We start from the raw sequence: 27,313 nt of genomic DNA, 5'->3' as shown, positions 1-27,313 counted from the left end.
GCAGGCCTTTCTTCTGCCACATCACTGGGTGGGTTTGAACCACCGACCTTTCTGTTAGCAGTCAAACACAAACGATTTGCACCACCTGGACCTTGTGTTTTCAGAACCACCACAAATAGAGATGGCCGAACAGTCCGTGTTGAATGAGTGATGTAGGTCAGAGAACGTGAGACATTTGATGTGGAACAAAGACGGGGAGCGTATAGTGAGGAGCAGGGGACCTGGAATAGCCAGTGTGGAATAGAGAACGTGGATTTGGCCAATGAAGAATAGAGAACAAGCCATGTCCAATGTAGAACATGCAATATGGTGTATCCAATGTAGAACAGAGTAGGAGGAACTTCAAATGTAGAACTGAGAAGGGGGATTCCAATGTAGAACAAAGAAGTTGGACAAACAGTGAGGGATAGAGTTCATGGAACTTCCAGTGTAGAACAGATGACTTCGGCTTTTGCTCTGAGCAAAGCAGGAGCCATGGAAGGTTCTGAGCGGGGAACAGGCGCCCTTAGCTGCTGGGGGTGGGGGTGGGGGACTGGAAGCCAGAGACCAAGGAGGAGGAGACTGCTGGCAGTGATAATGGTGGCTGGACGGGGGAAACCAGGTTGAACTCTTGTTACCCTTGGATGGAAGAGCCCTGAGGAGGTGCTGATGGATCAGATGTGAGGGTGAGGGGGTGGCTGAGCTGGCTTCAGAGTTCATGGCTGAGCTCTTGGAAGGATGGAGCTGCCGTTTTCTGAGGCAGGGGAGGCAGTGGAGGGTCTGGTTGGAGGGCAGAAGTGGGACCTGGACACATGTGAGTTGTCCATGGGACATCCATGTTGGGGTGCTATGGTGCAGCTGGAATCATGAGTTGGGGAGGTCAGGGTGTGAGGTGGAGATTTCAGCCTCTCAGAGCCTCAGTGGAGTCCCTGGGTGGTGCAAATGGTGAACATGCTTGGCTGCTAATTGTAAGGTTGGAGGTTCAAGTCCACCCAGAGGTGCCTCAGAAGAAAGACCTGGTAATCTACTTCTAAAAATCAGTCATTGGGTTTTAGAACCGTGGATTAGAACTACGGAGCACAATTCTACTCTGACATACATGCGGTAGACATGAATTGGAGATGACTCGATGGTATCTGGTTACTGGTGAGAGCCTCAGTATCTTCATCAATAAAATGGAAACAATTCCCCATCATCCATGTCTGCTAGAGGGAGCACATGAGCTCACGCCCCCCACCCCACCACATGCCCTGTGTACAGTGGGCGTGCAACAAATGCTCCCCCCAATCCTCCTTTCTTTCCTAGTCTCTTTTACGTGGCGTCCCACCCCCTTTTCTAAGAACCGCCCTCCCCAAATCCAAGTTTCCCTGGATCCCACCTGTATGCCCTATCCCTGAGGGGCATCTTGTGGTCCTTGACAATCCCAGTGACCATCATTGCTGGTCATCTCTCTCAAGGGGACACTCTGACCCAGAGGACCTATGTCTGGGTCTCCTGGGAGGCATGTCCATCTCCCAGACACACAGGAACTCAGACACAGTGAATCCCCTGCAAACAGAAACATCTGCACGGACTCATGAACAAAGACAAAAATACCCACAGAGACAAGGCAGTGCAATGACACAGGCCACACTCACAGGCACCTAACCCCATAAAGACCCTCAGACACCCAGCTACCCGAAACCCATTGCTGTCCAGTCGATTCAGACTCAGCAACCGTATAGAACAGAGTAGAGCTTCCCCATAGGGTTTCCAAGGCTGTAAATCTTTATGGAAGCTGACTGCCACATCTTTCTCCCTGGGAGTGGCTGGTGGGTTCAAACCACTGACCTTTTGGTTAGCAGCTGAGTGCTTAACCACTGCACCACTAGGGCGCCTTAGAAACCCAGCTACGCCCACATATATGTCCACATCCCTACAAACACAGATGGCAAAACTCAAGCATGTATAATAGAAGCCCTTTCCTCCAAGCTGTGAAATAGAGATCCTCAAATATCTGAGGCTGACATTTGGTCCTTGATCTAGCTGTGCCTGAAGGTGGCCCTACCCCTAGAATTTTTCCTGGAGCCCATTTGAGTTGGATGTTTTGTAGCCTACAGCTAGAGTCCTGGCTGGTGAAAGTGAATAAAGATTTTTCCAGGTGTGAAAGATTGAAAAAGGAAGCGTCCCAAGATTTAAGGGCAGCATGTTTACAAACGCCTGGAGGTATGAGATAGCATGGCCGGTGGCAAGATAGACTATAGTGTGTAGGATAGTACTGGCGGCAGATTGAAGTCAGTGGGGTTTGGTTTGAATTTAGTCTGAGCACTTAAGAGTCTAGTCCGTGGGAACCATTGATTGTTCTTGATCAGGGGAGTTCCAAGCTCAGAACTCTCAGACGGCAGACAGTGTGTGGCTGAATGAATGTTTTCGCTGTAGACCTGTGAGGTGGGTGTAGGTGAAGAAACCCAGCCTCAGAGACAGGCAGCTTTTGGCTCGGGGCCCCACAGCGCCTCCTAGGCACAGTCGGGACTCGAATCGCAGTCCGCACTTGCCGGGCGTCCGAGAACTACAGTTCCCGGCATGCGCCGCGCTGCGCCAGCGAGCCTGTGTCCCTCCTCACTGGCCCCGGTTGCCAGCCTGCTGATTGGTTTTACGGGCTGCTAGTCAGGGTGCAGTCGGGCGCAAAATGCTCCAAGCCCTGTGATACGCGGACTGTGCTCCCCGCCTGCGCCATGGTGAGCTGGGGGTCCCCGGCGCCCGGCCGCGCGGGGCTAGGGTCCCGCTGGCGGGATCCGGGGGGATGCCAAGGGCCAGGGTCCGTCTGTGATGGCTAGGGGAGCTGAGAGTCTGGGTCGCGTCGAGAGGTCGGGGCCCGTCTGGGTCTCGGGTCTCGCCGCCGGGACTGGAAGTCCCCGAGCGTCCTGGGGGTCCTGTCGAGTCTCCGGGGACACTTTAGGGGTCCTGGGGTCCTGCTGGGGGTCTTGGGGCCCCACGGGGGAACTAGGAACCCGAGCACTTTCGGATCCCCATAAGGGGGGCCCGAGATCCCCCAGGGGCTAGGGTCCCCCCTGAGGCCGGGGCCCCAAGGGAGAGTAGGAGCTGCTCCGGTGGGGTCCCTCGGGGCGCCCTGAAGGCTCTGGGAGGCCCTGCGGGTATCAGGGTGTGCTGAAGGGCCGGGGGAGCCCTAGGGGGAGCAGGCCGGGGGTCTTTGTGGCCCCAGGGGTGGGGTGGGGGGGCGGTCTCAAGTTCAGAGACAGCGCAGCCAGAACCCCCACGTCTCGGGCGGCTCTGGCTGGAACCCATAGTTTATTTTTCAAACTTGGCACCTGTGGTTCAGGCTGGTGCCGGGAGAGGGCGAGGAGACCCCAGCTCCGAGGGGTCCGGCCTGGGCCAGGGGAGGACGAAGACTGGGTGCCGGAAAGCGGGCCTGGCTCTTCCTTGGGGCTTCCCGAGGAGGAGCATTGATAGGGGTGTTAAAAGGGAGAAAGTCGTTCTGGGCCAGCAGTCCCGGGTACGAGACGGAGGGGCGGGAAAGGACCTTGGGAACCAAACGTGGGAACTTGGAGTTGATCTTAGCAGGTTCTCGGTTTGAGGCATGTAGGTGCATGGAAGGGCCTTGAGCAGTGGGGCGAACGTGGCTGTGAGGTCCCGAAAAATTCGGAGGGAAATGGAGACAGCTGGGGGGCGAGGCCGTGAGAAACGTCCCCGGAGGGACCTCTGACCTCGGAGCCTTAGGTAGAGGGAGGGATGCCTACCTTCCCTCCCTCCCGGTGCCTGGAGCCACAGTGTGAACCAGAAACAAGCCTCCTCCCTTTGCTTGGGAAGATTCCCGGCAGGTGGGGAGCCAGGCGGCAATGCTGAGATAAAGAACTCAGGAGGTGTTGGAGGGAGCCCGGGTCTTGGGAGACCTAAGTGGTCCATGTTGAGAGGGCCAGGAAGACAGTAGGGCAGTGAAGTGGGGCTGATGGCCAGCTGGCTGCAGAGCTGTTTACTGTGAGACTGGGAGGGCTGGGCTGCCTGAAGGGCACCAAGTTCGGTTTCTGAGGAAGTGATGGTAGATACTGGGAGGAAGCCTGGTCTGAGGGAAGACTGGCGTGGGCTGGCCAGGTTGCAGGTGAAACTTGGGGCTGGAGGTGCCCCTTTGGGGCAATGTAACGCTGAGTTGGTGGTTAAATCCTGGCAGGGGACAGGACCACAGGGAGGGGCTGCAGAGGGAGGAAAGCAGGCAGAGTCCCCCAGGCTTGATGTTTCAGAGGCAGGGGGAGAACTGAGCATGTGTGGGGGGCAGAGGAGGCAGGGTCTTAGGAAGGAGGGCACATGCCAGCACCCCTAGGGCAGGGCCATTAGTGCCAACCCTGTGTGGGTAAGTGAGAGTGAGGATGGGGAAACTAGGGAGATGCCCCCCCCCCCACTTTATTACTGAAAGAATATCTGTGGTCTCAGTTTACAACACACTAAAAAACCAAAGCCCTTCATAAGCGTAGAGAAAATGTCCTTTTAAGGACTCTTTTCTCCACAGCTGTTTTGAATTAGTATTGTGTTACACTACAGTATCTCCTGTTGGTTAGCTCACTTTTGCCTTGATTAAAAGGCCATTGCCGTGGAGTCGATTATGACTAATAGTGACCCTATAGGGTTTCCAAGGAGCAGCTGGTGGATTTGAACTGCAGACCTTTTCGGTAGCAGCCAAATGCTTAACCACTGTGCCACCAGGGCTCCTACCTTGGTTAAAGGAGTGTTTTAATAATATGAGTTAATCTTAAAATGATCTTTATTTCATTTCATTGGTGATTTTCCGTACCCAATCCATAACCCTAGTGGACAGTCTCGAGCAGAAAACTGTAACAATTACTGATAGATTAAGCAGGAACACCTGCCTTCAGTTCAGGCTGATTACTGGTAACGTTGTTTTTTTTTTTCCTAAGACGTTTAAAAATAACTACAGGAAAGCTTGGCCTGTATTATTGTTGAAAAGGTGAGAAAATTCCTAATGAAAATAAATCCATCACACTCAGTCATGTAACTCTATCTGAATCAGGTAATGAGGCTGGCTTTCAGAGAGGTTGACTGCAAAGGGAGGAGGGGGGCAGATGATGGGCTGGCAGGGCAAGTAAGGGGCTAAGAGGAATGTTGGCACTGAGAGCTTAAGGGAGACTCTGGGGGTCCTCCTGGGAGAGGGATGGCTCTGGACGTCTGCTGTGTGATGGGCGTGTTATGGCCCAAAGGTGGTCTTGACGAATAAATGAAACAAAATAGGAACTACCCCATTTCCAGATGAGGAAACTGAGGTTCAGAGAGATTAATACTGAAAACCCCTAGCAGAGGCCATAGGTGCGCCCCCTCTGGGCCCCAGCGGGTCAGGGTGAGCTCAGGGTGAGGTGAGATGGCCCAAGGCCCGGGAGGTAGGGCCCGGCTAGGTGGGGGTGTGCCCAGCAGGGTCTCCCAGGTGGGCTGGGGTGGGCCTGGGGTCATCCCGGCCCGCATTCCCCTCCCCGAGATGGCTGGCCGGGGCAGTCTGAGCATACAGGCCTCCCTCCCCCCAATCTGGCTTTTCTATAAATAGCCTGGGCATGGTGCGCACCCAGCTGGCGCAAGAGGGAGGGAGGAGGAAGCTGGTGACCGCTGGGACCATGCCCGTCTTGTCCTCCGCAGGCGGTGCTCGGAGTGCAGCTGGTGGTGACCCTACTCACGGCCACCCTTATGCACAGGCTGGCTGCGCACTGCTCATTCGCGCGCTGGCTGCTCTGCAATGGCAGGTGAAGGGGGGGCAGGAATGAGCCAGGGGGCGGGGCCGAAGAAAGAGGTGCAGGGTGAAGCCCGGGGTGGGCGGAGCCCTCAGACCCCGGAAAGCCCCGCCCACCAGTCTCCTCCCTCCCTCCCATCACCACAGATGTTAGCCCCTGCTGCTTTTTATTCTGGTTTGGGTCTCCGACCTGGACCGGTTCTGAGAACCTGGCAGAGACTATGACCTCTCTCTCCAGAGACAGGTGCCTGCCTGCTCCCCCAGGGGAGTTAGCAGGTTTGGGGTGTCCAGGACCCCAGCCCACAGGGCCTGGGTCAGCTGGAGACCTCTCCGCTCCCTTCCCAACCTACCGACACCCCGCCCCTAGCTGGGCTCCACCATCTCCCCACACCCCATCCTTGGGACCTTCCTCCTGACCCCTCCCTCTAACACCAGCCGCGAGCTTGGGGGTCACTTCCCGGGAGCCTCCATGCCTGAGCTTCTGTCTGTCCGTTTTGCCTTCAGTTTGTTCCGATACGTGCACCCATCTGAGGAGGAGCTCCGGGCCCTTGCAGGGAAGCAGAGACCCAGAGGCAAGAGGGAGCGGTGAGTGCACCGGTCCCTGGGACTCCTGGCGGCAGCTCACCAGGGCTGCGGGCCCTGACACGCCCAGGTGTGGCTCTGGGCACAGAGGCAAATCAGGGGATTCCTCATCCGTCATTCATCGTTGCCTCAAATTAACATCTAGCATTATTGGAAGCTCGTTGGGGCAGCCCTGTGGGCGGTGGTACCCACACGTTCTGGAGTGAAGTCCTTCCAGATCAGCCCCTTCCATGCTGAGGCGGCAAGAGAGCCTCCCAGGCTGGGGTGGGGTGAGGAGGGCAGCCCTTGTAGACCTGGTGGTGAGTGGGCGGAACCGCTCTGACCCTCCCCTCTCCCTAGGTGGGCCAGTGAGGAGAAGCCGCTGTCCGTGCCCCGAGACGCCCCCTTCCAGCTGGAGACCTGTCCCCTCACGGCAGTGGACGCCCTGGGTAACAGCCCTGCTTGTCCCCAGGTTCCCGCTCCTGCGCTGCGCTCCCTCCTCCCTAGCCCGTGCTGAGCCGTGTGCCCCCTCCCTTAGTCCTGCGCTTCTTCCTGGAGTACCAGTGGTTCGTGGACTTCGCTGTGTACACTGGCGGCGTGTACCTTTTCACAGAGGCCTACTACTACGCTACGTGCCCGGCTCGGGAGGCCAACATCGCAGTGTGCTGGTGCTTGCTGGCCGTCGCCTTCTCCATGTGTCCTTCCTCCTGCTCCCTGGGGTGGATCGTGGGGGCAGGATCCCTAGCTCCTGTACCCCTCCGTCGCTGGGGCCACAAACTTCCCCAAAATAACAGCCCTTGGATTTGCTCCCATGGGTCAGTGGTCTGGGCGAGGCTCGGCTGGGATGGGCGCGTCTCTGCTCCGTGGGGGTTCAGTCTCGGGGCCCTCGAACTCCGGACACCAAAGGAACAAGAGGACGCTTCGGGGCCTCCTCAAGACCAGCCCCCTCTTCCACCCTCCCATCACATTCTTCGGGTCAAAGCACTATCAGAGGTGGAGGAGGCACACAGAAAGAACGCCTGTGTTGGGTTGGCTTGTTAGGAGGGAGACTCGTCTGGAACCCACCCTGTTTCCTGAAAGACCCCCAATCTCTCTCAGGCCAGATTGGAGACAGCCCTTTCAACTATAGCAGCTCTGCAAAGGGCCTGTGAGAGGCTTGCTTGGGATGCCGCTCTAGGAACCCACCTATGATGGGTCAGGGGGCTGGAGGGCACCTAAAGATGCCCCTCAAGGGAGGGGCCACAGGGCTGGGAGGCCTTGTAGCCTAGGTGTCTGCCCACCTGATGCTGACCCGCCATCACACCTGTGCTGGCCCTGCCCCATCTGCCCATCTACTCTCCTCAGCCTCTCTCCTGCACCCCCAGCTCACTCTCCTGGGGCCCCAGCTCCCCAGGCCACTGCTAGGGCTGTCTTATGCTGGGAGTGAGGGGCGTGAGGCACCTTGGCTCTCGTGGCTTCCTTAGCTCTGCTACCAGCAAGGTGTTCCTGACAGTGACACGGCTCTACTTCAGCGCAGAAGAGGGCGGAGAGCGCTCTGTGTGCCTCACCTTTGCCTTCTTCTTTCTGCTCCTGGCTATGCTGGTGCAGGTGGTTCGGGAGGAGACCCTGGAGCTTGGCCTGGAGCCAGGTTAGTGCATCTGGGTGCGGAGGGGGCATGGAGTGGACTTGTTCCAGCATGTGCCGTCTCCACTAGCGACCCCAGTGGTTCCCAGCCCATGGGGCTCACCCAGGGTGCCCCGTGAGTTTTGAGTGTCAGCAGCCTGTGAGGCTTCAGGGACCAGAGGACCCCCACCTCTCCTGGTCTCTGACTGCCACCTGTAGCCACTGCTTCTCACGCAGGTGGTCCAGGTGACCCCTCCTGCCTGTGCTGTCCCCAGCAGCCATCATGATGTCTTCATTTATATACTTGTTGTTATTAGTTACCATCAGTCAATTCTGACTTATGATAATCCCATGTATGCAGAGTAGAACTGCTCCATAGGATTTTCAAGGCTGTGACCTTTTGGAAGCAGGTTGCCAGGCCTTTCTCCCCAGGCACCTCTGGGCAGGTTCAAACCACCAACCTTTTGGCTAGTAGTTGAGCACTTAACCGGTTGTGCCACCAAGGGATTCCTCTTTATTGTAATATCATTTTGAGGGAGCAGAGGTAAATGGTAAAAAATTCATAAAGTACAGGAGGGTGAACAGGAAAACCACCCTCCTACACCCATCCTCTTCCTCTGAGAAAACCGAGAGGATCACTTTCCTATTTTTACACAAAATGGTAATGTATAAGGCTCTACACGTTGCTTTTCTTTAACTTAAAAGCCATACATGTTGGAAGTTGTCCCTTGAGTCTATGTAGATTGTCTTTGGGAAAAAAAAAAAAAAGCTACACAGTATTTCATTGTATGGATGTTCCATGATTATTTAACCAGGCCCCGATTTATGGACATTTAAGTCTTTTGCAAGGAGCCCCTGGTGGCGCAGTGCTCTTCCGCTAACTGAAAGGTTGGGGGTTCCAACCCACCAGCTGATGGACGAGAGAAAAGACCTGGCATCTGCTCCTGTAAGGATTACAGCCTTGGCAACCTTTTGCTATTAAACAGTGTTGCACAAAACAATTTGTTTTACAACAATGTTTTACAGGAACAGCCTTGTGCATTTTGTCCCTGTGCAAGAAAGTGCATTTGTAATTTCCATAATATTGCAAATTGCCATCTAGAAAAAGATGTGGGTTTGGGCCCATTCCCCTATTTCCTCTCCAGGGGTGTTTCCGCAACTTTTTTGTCTTTGCTTACCTGATGGGTGAAAACACGAGGTTGAGCATCTTTTCACACGTTAGAGTCATTTGTGTTTCCCTTCGTGAAAAGGTCTGTTCCTTTGCCTGGTTTTCTATTGCATTGTTGGACTGTTTTTATTGATTTGTAGGAGCACTTTATCAACTAGATGGCAACTGGTTTTTTATATACTAAGAAAATTAACCTCTGTGTGGGGTAAGAATTGTGTGTATTTTTTTCTCAGTTTATTATTTATCTTTTCATTACTTGAATGATTTTTTAAAAAATTGTGGTAAATGTGTATAGAACCTAAAATTTGCCATTTTAACCATTTTTAAGTGTACAATTCAGTGACATTAATTGTGTTCACCATGTTGTGCAACCATTACCACTATCTAGTTCCAAAACTTTTTCATCAGCCCAAACAGAAACTCAGTGCCCCTTAAGCTATAACTTCCCATCCTCTTCCCCAGCCCCTGGGAATATCTAGTCTACTTTCTGTCTCTATGCATTTGCCTCCTGGGGACATTTCATGTAAGTGGAGTCGTACAGTATGTGGCCTTTTGTGACTGACTGCTTTCACACAGCAGAATGTTTTCAAGGTTCATCCATGTCATAGCCTGTATCAGTGCTTCATTCCTTTTTAGGGCTGAGTAATATTCCATTGTATGGATGGACCACATTGCGCTTATCCATTCATCTGCTGATGGACACTGGGGTTGTTTCTACCTTTTGGCTATTGTGAATAGTGCTGCAGTGAACATTGATGTGCAAGTGTCTGTTTGCATCCCTGCTTCCATTTCTTTTGGGTGTTGTAAAAAATGGTGAGGTGGCATCAGAGGTCCTGAAGCTTCACTAGGGGGAAGAATCACCATCAACAGCAGCCCAAGGCTGATTCCTATGAGGCTGAGGTCAAACATATTCCATCCTCCAACCTTTTTACCAATTCTAACACCAGCCGTCCCTTCCACGCTCTACATCTCTGCCAGGTGCAATAATTTGTTGCAGTGGCTACACAGAACTTACAGTTAAGTGGTTTATTAGGGAAGTAACAGGTTATAATTCACGATCAGTAATGACTCAGGATACAGTTCTTTGATCAGGACAGCTTCTTCTCAGCCATAACCACAGGCCGGCCTCTCTCTCTCTGTCTCTCAGGCCCCCGGCTCCTTGTCCCCGCCTCTGCCTGGCTCCGCCAAGTGTTACAAAACTCTTTAGCTCCACCAGTAAGTGCCTGGAAGCACCCCACTCCTCCAGCAAGCCTCCTGCTCAAAGGTGCTCAGCTCTCTCACTCCATGGGTTGGCTCCGTGGGCCGGGAAGCCCACCATACCTTCTCGTGCCAGTCTCCTGGTTCTGCTGCCATTTCTCTGCCACTTCTTCATGCTATCTCATGCTGTCTCTGGTTATAGCTCCCTCTCCTTCTGTCTCCTCGATCTAGGAGGTTCACAGCACAGGGACCCTGGGTCCAAAAGATGTACTCCACTTCTGGCTCTTTCTTGGTGGTAGTGAGGTCCCCCCTCTGCTCTAGAATTTGCTCTCTTTTTAAGCCTAGCAAGATGGCAAAACTGACCAATCTCATTAGGGTTCCATATACCTTATTTGCATTATTAGCAAGCTGTCCAATCCCCCTGGTGGGCCACAAGCATCTTATTTGCATAGTCCCACCCAATCACTGTGTGGAAGTTACAAGACCATGTATGGCTAAAAGGGCCATATTAAGTAATTCACTGCACCATAGGTGTATGCCTATGAGTGGAATTGCTGGGTCTAATGATAACTCTATTTTTAACTTTTTGAGGAACCACCCAATTTTTCCACATCCTCATCAATACTTATTTTCCATTTTTTTTAATTAATTTTTTTATGGCCATCCAAGTAGGTGTGAAGTGATAGTTCATTTTGGTTTTGATTTGCATGTCCCTAATGACTAAACAGGAGCCCTGGTGGCACAGTGGTTAAGAGCTATGGCTGCTAATCAAGAGGTCAGCAGTTTGAATACACCAGTAGCTCCTTGGAAACCCTATTAGGGCGGTTCTCCTCTGTCCTGTAGGGTTGCTATGAGTCGGAATCAACTCAATGGCAATAGGTTTGGTTTTACGGGTTTAATGACTAGACATTGACCATCTTTTCATGTGCTTATTGGCCATTTGTATATCTTATTTGGAGGAATGTCTAATCAAGTCCTTTGCTCACTTTTTAATTGAGTTGTTATTTTGTTGTTATCAGATATATGTTTCCCAAACATTTCCTCCCATTCTGTAGGTTGTCTTTTTACCTTATTGATAATGTCTTTTGATTCTCAAACATTTTTAAGTTTGATAAAGTTCAATTAATCAATTTTTTCTCTTGTTGCTTGTAATTTTGGTGTCATATCCAAGAATTCATGATCAAATTCAAGGTCATGAAGATTTACCCCTGTGTTTTCTTCTATAAGTTTTATGGTTTTTGCTCCTATATTTAGGTTGTTGATCCGTCTTGAGTTAATTTGTGTATATGGTGTGTGTTAGGGGTCCAACTTAATTATTTTACATGTAGAAATCCTGTTGTCCCAACAGCATTTTTTGAAGAGACTATTCTTACCCCATGGAATTTTCTTGGTACCCTTGTTGAAAGTCAATTACCCATAGATGTGTGGGTTTATTTCTGGACTCTCAATTCTATTTCATGGGTCTATATGTCTATTCTTATGCCAGTACCACATTGTTTTGCTTATTGTAGCTTTGTAGTAAGCTTTAAAATTGGGAAGTGTGAGTCCTCCTACTTTGTTCTTCTTTTTCAAGATTGTATTGGCTATTTGGAGCTCCTTGCAATTCCATATGAATTTGAGGATAGGCTTTTCTTCAAAAAAGGCTGTTGGAATTTTGATAGGGATTGTGGTGAATCTGTAGATGTCTTTGGGTAGTATAGACATCTTAACAATGTTAAGTCTTCAAATCCATGAACCACAGGATGGATGTCTTTCCATTTATTTAGGTCACCTTTATTTCAGCAGTGTTTTAAATTTATTCCTGAATATTTAAATTGTTAAATTTACTCCTGAGTATTTTATTCTTGTGGATGCTGCTGTAAATTTATTTGTTTTATTAATTTCCTTTTCATATTATTCACTGCTGGTGTATAGAAACACAACTAATTTTGTGTTTTGATCTTGTTCCCTGCAACTTTGCTGAATTTGTTTATTAGCTCTAGTAGCTTTCTTGTGAATTCTTTGGGATTTCAATATGTAGGATCATGCCATGCAAATAGAGATAGTTTGACTTATTCCTTTCCAATTTGGATGCCTTTTATATCTTTGTTTTGCCTAAATGCTCCAGCTAGAACTTCCAGTTGAATAGCAGTGATGAAAGCAGGCAGCCTTGTCTTGTTCCTGATCTTAGAGAGAAAGTTTTCAGTCTTTTCCCACTGGGTATGATGTTAGCTGTGGGTTTTTTCTATATGTCCTTTATCATACTGAGATAGTTCCCTTTTATTCCTAGTTTTCTGAGTATATTTTTCATTAGGTGTTGGATTTTGTCAAATGTCTTTTCTGCTTCAATTGAGATGAACGAATGGCTTTCTTCCTTCATTCTATTAATGTAGTGTATTACATTAATTGACTTCCTTATGTCGAACCACCCTTGCTTTCCTGGGATAAATCCCACTTGGTCATGGTGTATAATCATTTTAATATGCTATTGGGTTCTGTTTGATAGTATTTTGTTGAGGATTTTTGTACCTATATTCATAAAAGATATTGGTCTGTAATTTTCTTTTCTTGTGAAGTCTTTATCTGGCTTTTAGTATCAGGGTAATGCTGGCCTCATAGAATGCATTAGGAAGCATTCCTTCCTCTTCAGTTTTTTGCAAGAGTTTGTTAAGAATTGGTGTTAATTCTTTTTAAATGTTTGGTAGAATTCATCACTGAAGCCATCTGGTGCTGTACTTTTCTTTGTTGGGAGGTGTTTGATTCAATCTCTTTACTTGTTATAGGTTTGTTGAGGTATTCTATTTCTTCTTGCATCAGTTTAGGTAATTTGTGTGTTTCTATGATTTTTTTCGTTTCATCTAGGTTATCTAATTTGTTAGCACACATTGTTCATAGTGTTCTCTTATAATCTTTTTATTTCTGTGGGGTCGGTAGTAATGTCCCACTTTCGTTTCTGATTTTAGTTATGTGCATCTTCTCTTTTTTCTTTGTTAGTCTAGCTAAGAAAGAAGGAGTTCTTGATTTATTTATTTATTTTTAAAAAAAATCAACTTCTGGTTTTGGTATGTTGAATCTACATTTCACCCTAAGTCTTTTCCAATTTCTCTCTTGGTTTCTTCCTTGACCCATTGGTTATTTAGTAGTGTGTGTGATTTCCACATATTTGTGTATTTCCCAGTTTTCCTTCTGTTATTAATTTCTAGTTTCATTCCTTTGTGGTTAGAGAAAATACTTTGTATGATTTCATTCTTTTTAAATTTATTGAGATTTGTTTTGTGACCTAGCATATGGTCTACCTTGGAGAATGTCCCATGTGCACTGGAGAAAAATATGTATTATTCTGTTGTTGGATACCAAAAAAAAAAAAAGCCAAACCCATTGCTGTCGAGTTGATTCTGATTCATAGCAACCCTATAGGACAGCATAGAACTGCCCCATAGGGTTTCCAAGGAGCGGCTGGTAGATCCGAACTGCCAACCTTTTGGTTAGCATCCAGGCTCTTAACCATTGCACCACCAGGGCTCCAAATGGTGGGGTCTATATATGTCTTTTAGGTCTAATTGGTTTATAGTGTTGTTCAAGTCCTCCATTTGCTTATTAATCTTCTAGATGTTTGATTTTAGCCATTTTAAAGCCTACAATTCAGTGCCATTTAATACATTCACAGTGTTGTGGAACCGTGTTTTCTATCTAGTTCCAGAACATTCTTATCACCCCAAAAATGAAATTCCATGCCCACTAGCAGTCACTCCCCATTCCTCCCTTCCCTCAATTTTGGCGACCACTAATCTACTTTCTGTCTCTGTGGATTTGCCTATTCTGGACATTTCATATAAGTGGAATCATACAGTATGTGGCCTTTTGTGTCTGTCTGCTTTCACTGAGCATAATGTTTTTGAGGTGCATCCATATTGCAGCATGAATCTATTCCATTGTATATATAGATCACATTTTGTTTCTCCTTTCATCAGTTGATAGACATTTGAGTTTTTTCCATCTTTCGGCTATGAATATTTGTGTACAGGTTTTTGTTTGAACACCTGTTTTTGATTATCTTGGTTAGCTACCAAGGAGTGGAATTGCTGGGTCTTATGGTACTTCTGAGGAGCTCTAGTGGAGCAATGGTTCAGTGCTAGACTGCTAACTGAAAGGTTGACGGTTTGAATCCACCAGCTGCTCTGCGGGAGAAAAGACCTGATGATCTGCTCCCATAAAGATTTCAGCCTAGGAAACCCTATAGAGAAGTTCTACTCTGTCTATAGGGTCATTATGAGTTGGAATCGACTCGATGGCACACAAGAACAACATGTTAGTTCTATATTAATTATTTGAGGATTGCCAGTTTTCTACAGCAGCTGCACCATTTAATATTTCAACCAGCAATGCTCAAGGGTTCCAATTTTTCCACATCCTCATCCACACTAGTTATTTTCTTTCTTTCTTTCTTTTCCTTTTTTGCTAACAGCCATCCTGGTGGGTGTGAAGTGGTATCTCATTGTGGTTTTGATTTGCATTTCTCTAATGACTAGTGACATTGAGCATCTTTTCATGTGCTTGTTGGCTATTTATGTGTATTCTTTGGAGAAATGTCTATTCTATGTCTTTGTCTTCTTGTTGACTTGTAGGTTTTCTTTATATATTCTGGATACTGATTCTTTGTTACATATGCACATACTTTATTATATCAAATCTGATGCACCATTATTTTTTATGAAAAAAAAACACTATTATTTAAATTATTACATGCCATCAATTGTCATACGTATCCTGATTTCAGAGAAGTTAATATGTGAAAAAAATGTGTATTGGATTTGATTAAATTTCCAATTTGTGACGTGTCATCAGAGAAGTTGGAATAGTCTGATGAACACACCCATATGCCCTTGAGCTATTTTCACTGATCACCTTTGCATTATTTTCTCTTTCTACACCCAAACACACACACACATATTTTTGCTGAGCCATTAAACATAAATTGCAGCTACCTTCTCTGGTGTCTTTTGATGAAGAGAAGTTCATTATTTTAGTGTAGTTGATTTTTGTCTTGAAGAAATCCTTCCCTAAGGAACTTCTATATTGTCTTCTAAAAAATCTGCAATTTTGCCTTTCACCTAAGCCCTTAGGCCCCTGGGCATTAATTTTTTTTGTGTTACGAGGTATGGATCAAATTTGAGGTTTTTTTCCCATGGAATAACCTTGTCCAATGCTTGTATTTTTAGTGAATTGGGAATTCTTTTTGTTTTTCTTTCATCCTTTCCAATCTTTCCCCTTCTTTGTCTTTTCTGTAGCTGAGACCTCGTCAGCAATTGTTATTTCCTGTTTTTTTGCTAATAGCCATCTGGTGAGTGTGAAGTGATATCTCATTGTGGTTTTGATTTGCATTTCCCTAATGATTAATGGTGTTGAGTATCTTTTCATGTGCTTGTTGGCTATGTAAGTAATTCTTTGGAGAAATGTCCATTTGTATGTCTTTGTTTTCTTGTTGTTTGTAGGTTTTAGAGCAGTACTGATAGGCTTACTTTTCTTGTTTCTAGTTTCTTAGTTGGGTACTTAGCTCGTTAGCCTTTTCTAACATTTATAGCATCTGAGCTATAAATATTTTACTAGCCCCACTTTTGTTCCATACCTTAATTTTTTCCCTCATGTTTGTGGTAGAAATATATGTAACAAAACATTTGCCAATTCAACATTTTTTACACATACATAAGTGACATTATGTTCATCATGTTGTACAACTATGCAGTACAATGGATCACTTTTGTGTGGCCTTTCTAGCCATGGTCTTGTAACTGTGTGATAGGGTACTTGTTGTCCACCAGAAAGGATTAATCAGTTTTACTATCCTGCTGGGCTTGATATGAGCCACCCTAGAGGTGGGAAAGAAAAAAGATACCACCACCACCAAGGAAGAACAGCCAGGAGCAGAGAGCCCATCCTTTGGACCCAGGATCCCTACACTGAGAAGCTCCTGGAACCAGGGGACCGAGAGAGAATGAGCTGTAACGCTGAAGATGGTGAGAAGCGGTGGTAGGAGAGACTCAGCAGCAGAGACCTGGCAGCAGGAGATGGTGCAGTGGGCTTTCTGGCCCATGGAGAGAGAAAGCTGACTGCCTTTGGGCAGAGGCAGAGGGCCAGGGAGAGGCGTGCCTGCTGGGAAGCGGCTGTCCTGAAAGAACTGTATCCTTGAGAGTTCCTGAGCCTGAATTGTAACCTGTTAATTCCCTAATAAACCGCATAATCCTGGGTATTGACTGTGAGTTCTATGTGGCCATTGCAAAGAATTATTGAACCCAGTAGAGGTGCTGTGGGAGGGACAGTTGGTGTCAGAGTTGGTAAAGATGACAGAGAGAGGAGGCATGTCTGACCTCCGCCTCATAGGAATCAGCCTTGGGCTGTTGATCTTGATTCTCCTTCCCCCTTGTGAAGTTAGAGGAGGTCAGACTCTGCCCCCACACCATCACCATTCCACTATCCATTTTCAAATTATTCCACCACCATTAACAGAAACTCAGTGTCCCCTAAGCAGTGACTCCCTCTTTCACCTTCCTTCCCACCTCTGGTGGTAGTGACGTTAAGTGCCGTCGAGTTGGTTCCAACTCAGCAACCCTATTACAATAGAATGAAATACTGCCTGGTCCTGCGCCATCCTCGCAGTCGTTGCTGTGTTTGAGCCCATTGTTGCAGCCACTGTGTTAGTCCATCTCGCTGAAGGTCTTCCTCTTTTTCGCTCACCCTCTACCTTACCAAGCATGATGTCCTTCTCCAGGGACTGGTCGCTCCTGATAACCACCTCTGGTAACCAGTAATAAACTTTGGTCTCTATACATTTTCCTATTTCGTATAAATGGGATCATATAATATTTGTCCTTTGGTGACTGACTGATTTCACTGAGCATAATGTTTTCAAGGTTCATTCATTTCTTTACGGCTGAGTAATATTGCATTGTATGTACGTTCCACATTTTGTTTATCCATTCATTTGTTCATGGACATTTATGTTGTTTCCACCTTTTGGCTAGTGTGAATAGTGCTGCAATGAACAATGGTGTAGAGGTTTCTGTTTGTTTCTGCTTTCAATTCTTTTGGGTGTATACCTAGATTAGGGTTGCTGGGTCACATTGTAATTCTATGTTTAACTTTTTGAGGAACTGCCAAACTGTTTTCCACAGCAGCTGTACCATTTTACATTCCTACCAGCAATGGATGAGGGATACAATTTCTCCATCTCTTTGCCAACACCTGTTATTTTCTGTCTTTTTTTTCTGCCCCTCATAGCCATCCTACTGGGGATGAAGTGGTATCCTTTGTGGTTTTGATTTGCATCTCTCTAATGACGTGGAGCATCTTTTCATGTGCTTGTTGGCCATTTGTATGTCCTCTTTGGTGAATTGTCTATTCAATTCCTTTACTCATTTTTTGATTGAATTGTTTGTCTTTTTGTTGTTAAGTTGTGGGAGTTCTTTATATATGTTAGATATTAAACCCTTATCAGATAGATATAAAACCAAAACCAAACCCACTGCCACCAAGTCAATTCTGACTCATAGTGACACTATAGGACAGAGTAGAACTGCCCCATAAGGTTTCCAAGACTGTAAATCTTTACAAAAGCAGACTGCCACATCTTTCTTCCACGGAGTGGCTGGTGGGGTTTAACTGCCGACCTTTTGGTTCGCAGCTGAGCGCTTTAACCACTGCACCACCGGGGCTTCTTATCAGATAGATATATGGTTCCCAAAATCTTTCTTCCAATTGGTAGGTTGTCTCCTCACATTGTTGATAAACTATCCCTTAAGTTTTGACTTGTATTTTCATTATTATTCAGCTCTGGGTGTTCTAAAGTTTCTGTTTTCTTCTTTAACCTGTGAGTCATATATAAGTGTTTTAAAAATTTCAAACAGAATTAAAAAAAACTTTTCTAGTTTAACTGCACTGTGGTTATGGAAGATGATCTATTTTAATAGATTTCTTGGAAATTTGTTAAGATTTGCTTTTTGGCCTAGGATGTGATCAGTTTTTGTGAATAGTCCAGTGTTCTTTAAGAATATATATTCACTGATTGGTACAGGATTTTATATATCCAGTACATTCAAATCTCCTTACTTTCTTTTTATCTCTTTGACATATCAGTCCCTGAGGGGATAATCTCCCTCTGGGATGGTCGGGCTCGCAATGTCTTTTTTTGTTGTTGTTGTTGAGTGGACCCGATTCATGGTGACCCCACGTGTGTCAGAGTAGGACTGTGCTCCATAGGGTTTTTTCAAAATTGTACTTTAGATGGAGGTTTACAGAGAAAATTAGTTTCTCATTAAACAATTAATACAAATACTGTTTTGTGACGTTGGTTGCCAACCTCATGACATATCAGCATTCTCCCCTTCTCGACCTTGGGCTCCCCATTACCAGCTTTCTTTTCCCCTCCTGCCTTCTCGTCCTTGCCTCTGGGCAGGTGTGCCCATATAGTCTTGTTTTGTTTTATGTGCCTGTCTAATCTTTGGCTGAAGGGTGAACCTCAGGAGTGACTTCATTACTGAGCTAAAAGAGTGTCCGAGGGCTATACTCTCAAGGTTTCTACAGTCTCTGTCAGACCAGTGAGTTAGAGTTTTGTTCTATATTTTTCTCCAGCTCTGTCTGGGAGCCTCTATTGAGATCCCTGTCAGAGCAGTTGGTGGTGGTAGCCAGGCACCATCAAGTTGTGCTGGACTCAGACTGGTGGAGGCAGTGGTAGTTGTGGTCCATTAGTAGGGCTCTCAGTTTCTACAGATAGTTCTGTGTTTTGTTTATACATTTTGAGGCTATTTTACAAGGTGTTTACAAATTTATATTTGCTATATCTTCCTGGTGAATCAGCCCTTTTATTATTATGTATTGACTTCTTCTGTCCCTAACGATGCTTTTGTCCTAGTCTGTGTTGTATGTTATTAATATAGCCTTTCCAGCTTTCGTTTGATTAGTATTTATTATCTTTGTAACATCCCTTTTCTTTCAACCTACCAGGGACCTTATGTTAAGGTGTGTCTCCTTTAAACAACATGCAGCTGGATATTTTCAATTGTGTCTGACAGTCTTCATCATTTAACATCAAAGTTTAGTCCGCTTACATTTATTGTTGATTACTGACAGTGTTGGCCTTGTTTCTGCCTTCTTTTTGCTTTCTATTTATTCCTTTTCTATTTTGCTGTATGTATTGGCTGTCATCCTAATTGTTGTTCCTTTGTAGGCGATCTATCTTAACTCCCTGGCTGCTTTGTGATCTCTTGTTTTTGGTGTTCTATAGTTTCACTACAGTGTGTCTAGGTATGAATTTCTTTTTATTTATCCAGTTTGATATACTTTGTGTGTGTAATCCATTATAAACCTGTCAACCATTCTCTTCCAATAACTCCTCCCTTTTCATTCTCTCTCATCTCCCTCTGGGACTCCAATTTGACTTATGCTGGACCTTCTATTCTGACCTTTTTATCTATTAGCCCCCTGTCTCTGTTTTCTACCTTCTATCTTTCTGAGCTAGAATCTAAGTTATTTCTTCAGATCTATCTTCCAGTTCATTAACTGCCTCCTTTGGCTCTTTCTAATCTGCTTAACTACTTATTATTTCAATAATCATATTTTTCATTTATAAGAGCTTAATTTGGTTCCTTTTCATATCTGCCCAGTTATTTCAGGTAGTCTCGTGTTGCTCAGTCTATGATTCCAGCTTTTATTTCTTTAATCATTTCATATATAATTGATATCACCAATTTTTGAAATCCCTGGGGGACTACACTTGTCTTTTTTTTTTTCCCTCCCCAACTTTTGTGTCCTTGTATATTTGGTGATCTTTTGTTGTGAGCTCATGTTTGTTTGCTTTTAATGGCGGCCTAAATAGAGGATACTTTCCTCCATGGAAGACTTTGGTTTCTGCCTGGAGAAACTGGAGCCTTTCATGCTCTCCAGTTTCCTGGAATAATCCAGGAGGCTCAGGCCTTCAGTGGCCTCACCCACTGTCCCCCAGACACAGTCAAGGGTCTCTGTCAGGAGCACTCCCTCAATCTTGGAAATGAGCCCTGCTTAACTGGAGCATGATGTGGTCCTTGTGCCTGGCCACCACAGGCACGTTACTACCTGGGGAGCGAATGGATGTCTGGGAGTAAGACAGCATGGGCTCGGAGGTTCTGGAGGTTCCATTCCATACCACTGTCTTGTCTCCCCAGGCCTGGCCAGCATGACCGGGAACTTGGAGCCACTTCTAAAGAAGCAGGGCTGGGACTGGGCGTGAGTCTGGGGGACAAGGGTGGGGTGGGGGGCTGGGAGCCTCCCAGGATCCCACCGGCCTGGTAGGGGAGAGGGCACTGGAGGACTGTGGGCCCCTCTGACCCTGCTCTTCCCCCCAGGCTCCCTTTGGTCAAGCTGACTGTCCGTGTGGGACTGGCGGTTGTGGGTGCCATGCTGGGTGCCTTCCTTACCTTCCCAGGCCTGCGGCTGGCCCAGACCCACTGTGATGCACTGATGATGGCAGAGGACCGGCCTGGGCTGCAGTAACGTGGGCAGGGGCACGTGGAATGGGGGGATCTGGGGGTGGTGGTGGGGGTCTGGGCTTCACCTGCCCATCCCTCATCTGCTCACTCCCACAGGCTCCTCCTGCATGCCAGCTTCCTGTCACCTCTGTTTGTGTTGTGGCTCTGGACCAGGCCCATTGCCCGGGACTTCCTGCAGCAGGCACCTCTTGGGGGGACGTCCGTCTCCTTGTGCGTACAGGGAGATAGGGTGGGGAGAGGCAGTCTCTAAGGCTCAGGGAGGGGCTGGAAGTCCTAGGGGTCTGCCCTCACCAGCCCCCCGCCCTCCCCACGCAGGCTGTCAGACGAGGCCTTTGACTCGGTGCGCCTCTGGGTGCTGGTGGCACTGTGCCTGCTGAGGCTGGCAGTGACGCGGCCCCACCTGCAGGCCTATCTGGGGCTTGCCAAGGTGCGTGTGGAGCAGCTGCGGCGGGAGGCCGGCCGCATTGAGGCCTGTGAGATCCAGCGGCGGGTATGGCATCGGTGGGGTGTATGTGTGTGTGAAACCGAGGCAGAGGGGAAACTGAGGCTGGTGGGGAGGGAAACTGAGGTAGTGGGGGGAACTGAGGCTGGCCGCACTGAGGCCTGGGAGATCCAGTGGTGGGTATAGCACTGGCAGGGGCTGGGGGGTTTTCCTGGTCCCTGGGCGCAGAGCTGCCCTAAGCCCCCGTCCTCCTGTTCCCAGGTAGTCCGAGTGTACTGCTACGTGACGGTGGTCAGCCTGCAGTACCTGACGCCTCTCATCCTCACCCTCAACTGCACGTTGCTGCTCAAATCACTGGGTGAGGGGCCACAGGGAAGGATCTGGGAAGTTGCCTCTGGGTGAAGGGCTGCAGGGAGGCCTCTGGGGGTCCGGCTCCTCCTGAGCCTTTCTCACTTCCCCTTCTCACAGGCGGCTACTCCTGGGGCCTGGGCCTGGCCCCTACACTGCCCCCCGTCCCATCCTCAGCTGATGCTGCCTCTGCTGGCCCTGAGGGGGACTCGGCCCAGGAGACAGCAGCCCAGATTGTGGGCGCGCTGGGTGGCCTGCTCACACCCCTGTTCTGCCGTGGCATCCTCTCCTTCCTCGTCTGGTGGACAGCTGCCTGCCAGCTGCTCTCTAGCCTCTTTGGTCTCTACTTCCACCAGCACCTGGGGGGCTCCTAGCCATCCTGCGTGAGCCTCAGGGGTCCTGCTGCTACTGTGTGCCCCACACCACAGTGCCTGAGCTGGGGTCTGCCTTGGAACCTTGAAGCCATCTCCCCAGCCAACGGCCTCTGTTCTCTGAGCATGCATCCCCACAGGACAGCAGCGTGAGGGCCACACTCTGGACAAATAAAGGAGCAGACTGCTTCCTAAGAATGGGGTCTGAGTGGATTTGAGTGGTTTGGGAGGCAGCTTCCTGTGCCTCCATGTTGCTCAGGCCACTTGGGTGTGGGGGGGTGGGCTGAAAGGGGGGGCAGTGGGGAACCAGGGGGACAGAGGGAGAAGTACAGGAAGAGGAGGAGGAAATATGGAACAAGGGAGGGGAGGCTTTCGGGGGTGTGTGGGAGAGGTGAGCATGAGCGGGTGGAAAGGGTGGGAGGGAGGACGAGGGAAATGAGAACCTTATGTGGAAGAGAGGGGCAAGTACAGGGAGGGTGGGGAGGGAGGAGGAGCCCGTGGGGGATGTGGCTGGCTTCGCCCTCAGCCCCGGAGCTTGTGTTCATGTCAAGGTCACAGCTCACTGTGGACGCTGTGAGGTGGGGTGGTAGGAGCACCGTGTGGTTGCGTGCATCTGTTACGAGACACGGACTGTGTGGGAGCCTGTGAGTAAAACACTAGGCCATCTGCACACCCTGTGACACCACTGCCCTACATGCCCAGCCCCACCCTGGGCCTTGTGCCTTGCCAGAGCACTCCTATGGGACGCACCTGCTTATTCACAACCTCTTACCCTTCACCTGCTTCAGGTGTGCACACTGTCGGGGAGAAACCTCCCTTGCCACCCCCAGCTGTCCACCCCAGGGCCTTGAGATGGAACAAAGACAGCATTGTGCCACTCAGAAAAGGGGCTAACCAGAGACCTGCAGAATGCAGAGACCCATGCTGGGAACAGCTGGCATGCTGCCATCCTAAGACTACAGCGGAGGCGACTTGAAGAACAAGAGGTGCCTGCTGGGTCCAGGTGAATGACCCACAGGCATCCAGGTCTGGCCCTTCCCAAAACCCCAGTAAAAGTATAGAAAAGGGGTTAAAAATATACACACTCAGAAGGTCAAGGAGAAAGGGGCAGCAGAACATTCCAGAAGCTGGGAATGAGGAGAGGGGCTGAAACTGGCCACCAGACCTGCAAATGCCAAACCTCCAGCCCAGGAAACAGCCGATCTCCCCACAAAGCCTGGAGGTACTACCTGTGTGGGCCTGCTGGCCCCTGAGGATGGGTGAGACTTCAAGACACCCTCACAATAGCTGGGCTTGGAGAGGGAGTGTCCGTACAGAAAGCTGAACAGAGAAAGCCCCAGTCCTCACCCCCCTCATTCAGCTTCCAGAACCTTCCAGGCAGAAGATGAAAGACTTCTGGGGAATCCAACTGGCTTACAAAGACCTAAAGACACCAGCACTGCAGAGTTCCCCATCAGCCACCAGTTTAGCGGTGAGTCACACATCCCCCATCTCAGGTCCACCAACAGGCCATCTCAGTCCCCATTCTTAGTCATGGGGCAGATGCCAGGGGTCACCAGGGGTCTGAAGAGAACAGAGACCCAAACAGAAGAAGGCAGTTTGGGGAAACTGACACTTCAGGGCAATGAAAACTTATAAATAACAAACAATCCAGAATGTTTTTTAGGAAAAGACATTGCATCTGTGAAACAAGAACAGAATGCTACTAAACGAGAAGAACCTTTCTCTTTTTGAGCACTTGGAAATTAAGAGCAGATGGAAAATAAGTTGTGGAAATCTTGCAGAAGGAAAACACAAAGATAAAAATATGGGAAACAAGGGGGAAAAAAAGCAGGAAAGAAACATCCCATACAATGAGAGCTCTGGAAGGAGAGGTCCGAGGAAGTGGGAGGCACTCATGGAACAGCGCAAGGGAAGTTTCCAGGCTTCACACTGAAGGGGCTGACCAGCTACAAGAGCGCCCCACTCCAGCAGTCTGGAAAATTCCAGAACAAAGAGGATTGGACCAGCTCTCAGCAAGGACAGAACAGCCATATCCAGGGCTCAGGAATCAGAGGTTGATGGTGCATTGCCCCAGCTCGGTGGGTCTCGCACTATCCCCATGCATCCAGGACAGCGCCCAGGACTCTCCATAGGGAAGATGAGAGGGGCTGGTTGGGGTCTTTGGATGGTTCAGGGGGATAAGTGTGATAATTTGTGTTAATCAGCACTTCAGTGGTTACCATTACGACAATGACAGTGGTTGGGGGTGTGTGATTCTGTCCCCAGGGGACATGGGCAATGTCTGGGGACATTCTTGGTCATACCACTAGGGGGTGCTGCTGGCATCTTGTCGGTGGAGGCCAGGGATGCTGCTCAGCATTACACAGAGCCATTTGGAACCAAATGTTAGTGGTATTGAGGCTGAGAAACCTGCATCACAGGAGTCTAGATAGGATGTGAAACTTCCAAACCAGTTAAGGAAGAAAGGGAGAATGAAAAAACGAAGAAAGCAAGCCAGCAACAAATAAAACCGGCATTGATTCAGTAGAAGTCAGCAGATGGGAAAAGTGTTGAGAAGGGGCGTGGCCGGTGGGGAACAGAATGAGAGGCTGCATAAACAGCTGGTCAAGGCCCAGGGAGCCCCCTCATTGGCTCCAATAGTCCCTGCTGCCTTCCTGCCTTCCAGTCCCCACCTGCCCGACTTTCCTCCTCCCTCCCTGCCCTCGTTCATTCCCTTACAAGCCTGTTAGTCTCAGGGATTCAGGCACCAATAAACCCTGGTGTTATTTCTGTCCCCTCGATGTCTCCCTGCCTGTGGCCAAAACACCTGACCTTCCCCTCAAACCCACCCACCTGCACCACCACCCTCCTCCCGTACCCCCTAGTCACATTAGTGCTACCTATTCAGACCTCAGACCTCAGGGTCCTCCTGACCCCCTACCTCTCACTTTGACCCCTCGGGAATCCTGCCTGCTCCAGCTTTAGCCCCGGAGTCTGGGCCTTCTCGCCTGGACCCCACCCATGATCCTGCATGTGGCAGCCCAAGTCCTCACGAAGCACCTGCTCCCTGAGAAGATTTTGGAGCTGCTGCTTGCAGACACTGACCAGAGCAAAGCCAGGAGGCAAAGATGAAGTCAGCAGCAAAGAGGGTCATGAGGTAATGGGAAGAGGGGCAGTCTGCCAGAAAACACTGGCTCTAACACAGCAAGCACCATTAAAACCATGGTGTGGACGCGGGCATCGACAGGGAGTACGAGAGTAATTAGGAATGACCAGGAGGGGAAGGTTTTCTAGGACCACACAAAGTACAGACTCAGTTTGGGTCAGCATTGCCCAGCAAAGGTTGGGACCAGGATCACATGGAATCAAGGGGCAGTGGGCCGGGGAGACCACTCTTGCCCCACAGCCCATCCTGAGTCCTCTGGAACTTTCTGAGCACGCAGACCCTGTGTCCTGCCTCTCACCTGGATCCCATTCCAGTTCTTCCCTGTTACCCCCTCAAGTCCTCCCCTGCTCAAACATCTGCTGTGGCTCCCACTGCCAGGCTCCTGGGCTGCTGTCCAACACTCACGGTTGTCCCCCAGGAGTCCCTGATCTTCCCCAATGGGCACCACCCCCTCTCCTCAACTCCAGGTGCTTCTGTCCGACAACCAGAGCCTCATTCCTCATCCATGATGTTCTGAGGGGTCCTGCGTGAAGAAGCCAGGGCCCTGAGCTTCTCCAATTTACTGATGTCATACCCATTATCATCTCATAAGGGCTCAGCAGACCCATCACACAATAACCTGTCCATGTTACTCATGACCGTCTCTTACCTGTCCTGCCAGGACTGGGGTCCCAGGACCGAGACATCCTGAAGAGTGATGGCTCAGAGAGGCAAAATACACAGCAGTGATCATGGAGAAGTGCCAGCCTCACTGGAAATCACAGAAAGATGCCAACTAAAACTGCACCGTGATACCACATCACTCACCAACAGGCAGCAGTGGCAAAGTCGGGCCCCACCAGGTATCAGGCAGGAGGTGCTATCAAACCCTGCAGGCGCCTGCGCCAGTCATTCAGGAGAGTCGACAGGACCTCACTGAGGCGGCCCCATGGCCAGGCAGGACACGTTCCAGGGAAATTCTTACCCGGTAGGCAGCAACCACAGCATAATTTCTCACAGTTTAAGACTGGTAACAAGCCAAACGCCCAGCCATTGGGTAGTAAAGAAACTATGAACAATACACAACTGGTAAGAACAGGAACAATTTAACTGATCTTACAAGGACAGATCTCCAAGATGGAGACCAAAAAACAAAACACACCCCAGGTAGTTTAAAATTGTGAGACTACTTGTTGTCAGATTAGCAAAGATCAAAGGACGAGAATTGGTTGTTGCTGAAAGTGGGTGGAGTAAATCAGTAAGCTCTCTTGGCAGGAATAGCTGGTGTTTCTGTTCATCTATGGATCAACTCCCTGAGACGCTAACCTTGAGAAAAGGACTTGAGGGCATGTAGGGTATCTGGGAGGGACTCCAGGAAGCGCCAGTGGGGGCTGGGGACGTTAGGCAGGGAGAGAAGGAACCCTGCAGGGGGCGCCAAAGAGCAGGTGACACCGGGCAACCCTCCCGATGGGGACCTCCAGGAGACAGCATAGAGGCACACCTCCGAGTGGCCCCACCAAGGGGTGAGGCAGCCAGGGGTTCACCCTCCTACTCTTGACAGTGGAAACTCTGGTGGCGTAGTGGTTAAGAGCTACAGCTGCTAATCAAAAGGTCAGCAGTTTGACTCCACCAGGTGCTCCTTGGAAACCATATGAGGCAGCTCTACTCTGTCCTACAGGGTCGCTATGAGTTGGAATTGCCTTGAAGGCAATGGGTTTTTTTGGTTTACTCTTGACAGTCATTGGTGAAGGGCTGCTCTGGGGGTCTTGGGTTGTGCTCCTGAGGGGAACCCCACCAGGCTGGGTCGCAATTGCTTGAGCAAAAAGTGGGAGCTGTGAATGCTGAGCTACGGACAGGGCACTGGCAGTGTCAGCTACACTATTCACATCCCCCTTGATCCCTGAACCCAGTGATTCGTTTCTAGAAACTCACACCACAGACATCCCAGCACATGAACACACAGAGGCCTGTACAAGGATATTTGTTTCAAAAAGTGCTTGATCAACAACAAAAATCAACTCAACTGGCTTAAAAAAGAAGATAAAGTGACTCACATTAATGGACGTGGAGCTTCAGGTAAGGCCAGATCCAGCAGCCTAGAGATTGTCACCAGGAACCCAGCTTCTCTCCAATCTCTACACTACTTCCTGTCATGTCTGCCTCTCCCTGCTGTTACTCCTGCCTTGTGGTCACAGGACAGTCCTGATGACAGGCCCAGCTGCAGTTTCTTCCAGCAGAGCCAGCAAGGAGGAGAAAGGGTATGTGCCAAAGGATGCAGCTAGCAACCATCCTCTCCA

The 27,313-nt window shown here is 48.9% G+C and overlaps 1 protein-coding gene across 1 annotated transcript; it reads left to right on the top strand.

Moving 5' to 3' along the window:
• The first annotated feature begins 4,908 nt into the window (after window positions 1-4,908).
• On the top strand, window positions 4,909-22,052 carry TMEM161A (transmembrane protein 161A). Its single transcript, XM_023738734.1, has 12 exons — window positions 4,909-4,936; window positions 5,614-5,717; window positions 6,209-6,289; window positions 6,626-6,714; window positions 6,804-6,960; window positions 7,741-7,892; window positions 20,405-20,465; window positions 20,585-20,728; window positions 20,825-20,938; window positions 21,044-21,218; window positions 21,432-21,528; window positions 21,639-22,052. Exons 2-12 carry the CDS (start codon window positions 5,662-5,664, stop codon window positions 21,890-21,892), a joined length of 1,380 nt encoding a protein of 459 aa, XP_023594502.1. The 5' UTR covers window positions 4,909-4,936; window positions 5,614-5,661; the 3' UTR covers window positions 21,893-22,052.
• The last annotated feature ends 5,261 nt before the right edge of the window (window positions 22,053-27,313 follow it).

This window comes from Trichechus manatus, unplaced genomic scaffold (genome assembly GCF_000243295.1).
Source record: "Trichechus manatus latirostris isolate Lorelei unplaced genomic scaffold, TriManLat1.0 scaffold00122, whole genome shotgun sequence".
In the NCBI taxonomy this organism is placed as follows: domain Eukaryota; kingdom Metazoa; phylum Chordata; class Mammalia; order Sirenia; family Trichechidae; genus Trichechus; species Trichechus manatus.
The sequence above is the reverse complement of the archived record's forward strand: the minus strand, read 5'-3'. Positions and strand labels throughout refer to the sequence as shown.

Bases quoted from the DNA above. Each gene is read 5' to 3' on its own strand.
- TMEM161A (XM_023738734.1), top strand. From the start codon at position 5,662: ATGCACAGGCTGGCTGCGCACTGCTCATTCGCGCGCTGGCTGCTCTGC. The intron at 6,961-7,740 runs GTGTCCTTCCTC...CTCTGCTACCAG, and splicing joins CTGGCCGTCGCCTTCTCCAT to CAAGGTGTTCCTGACAGTGA. The intron at 20,939-21,043 runs GTGCGTACAGGG...CTCCCCACGCAG, and splicing joins GGGGGGACGTCCGTCTCCTT to GCTGTCAGACGAGGCCTTTG.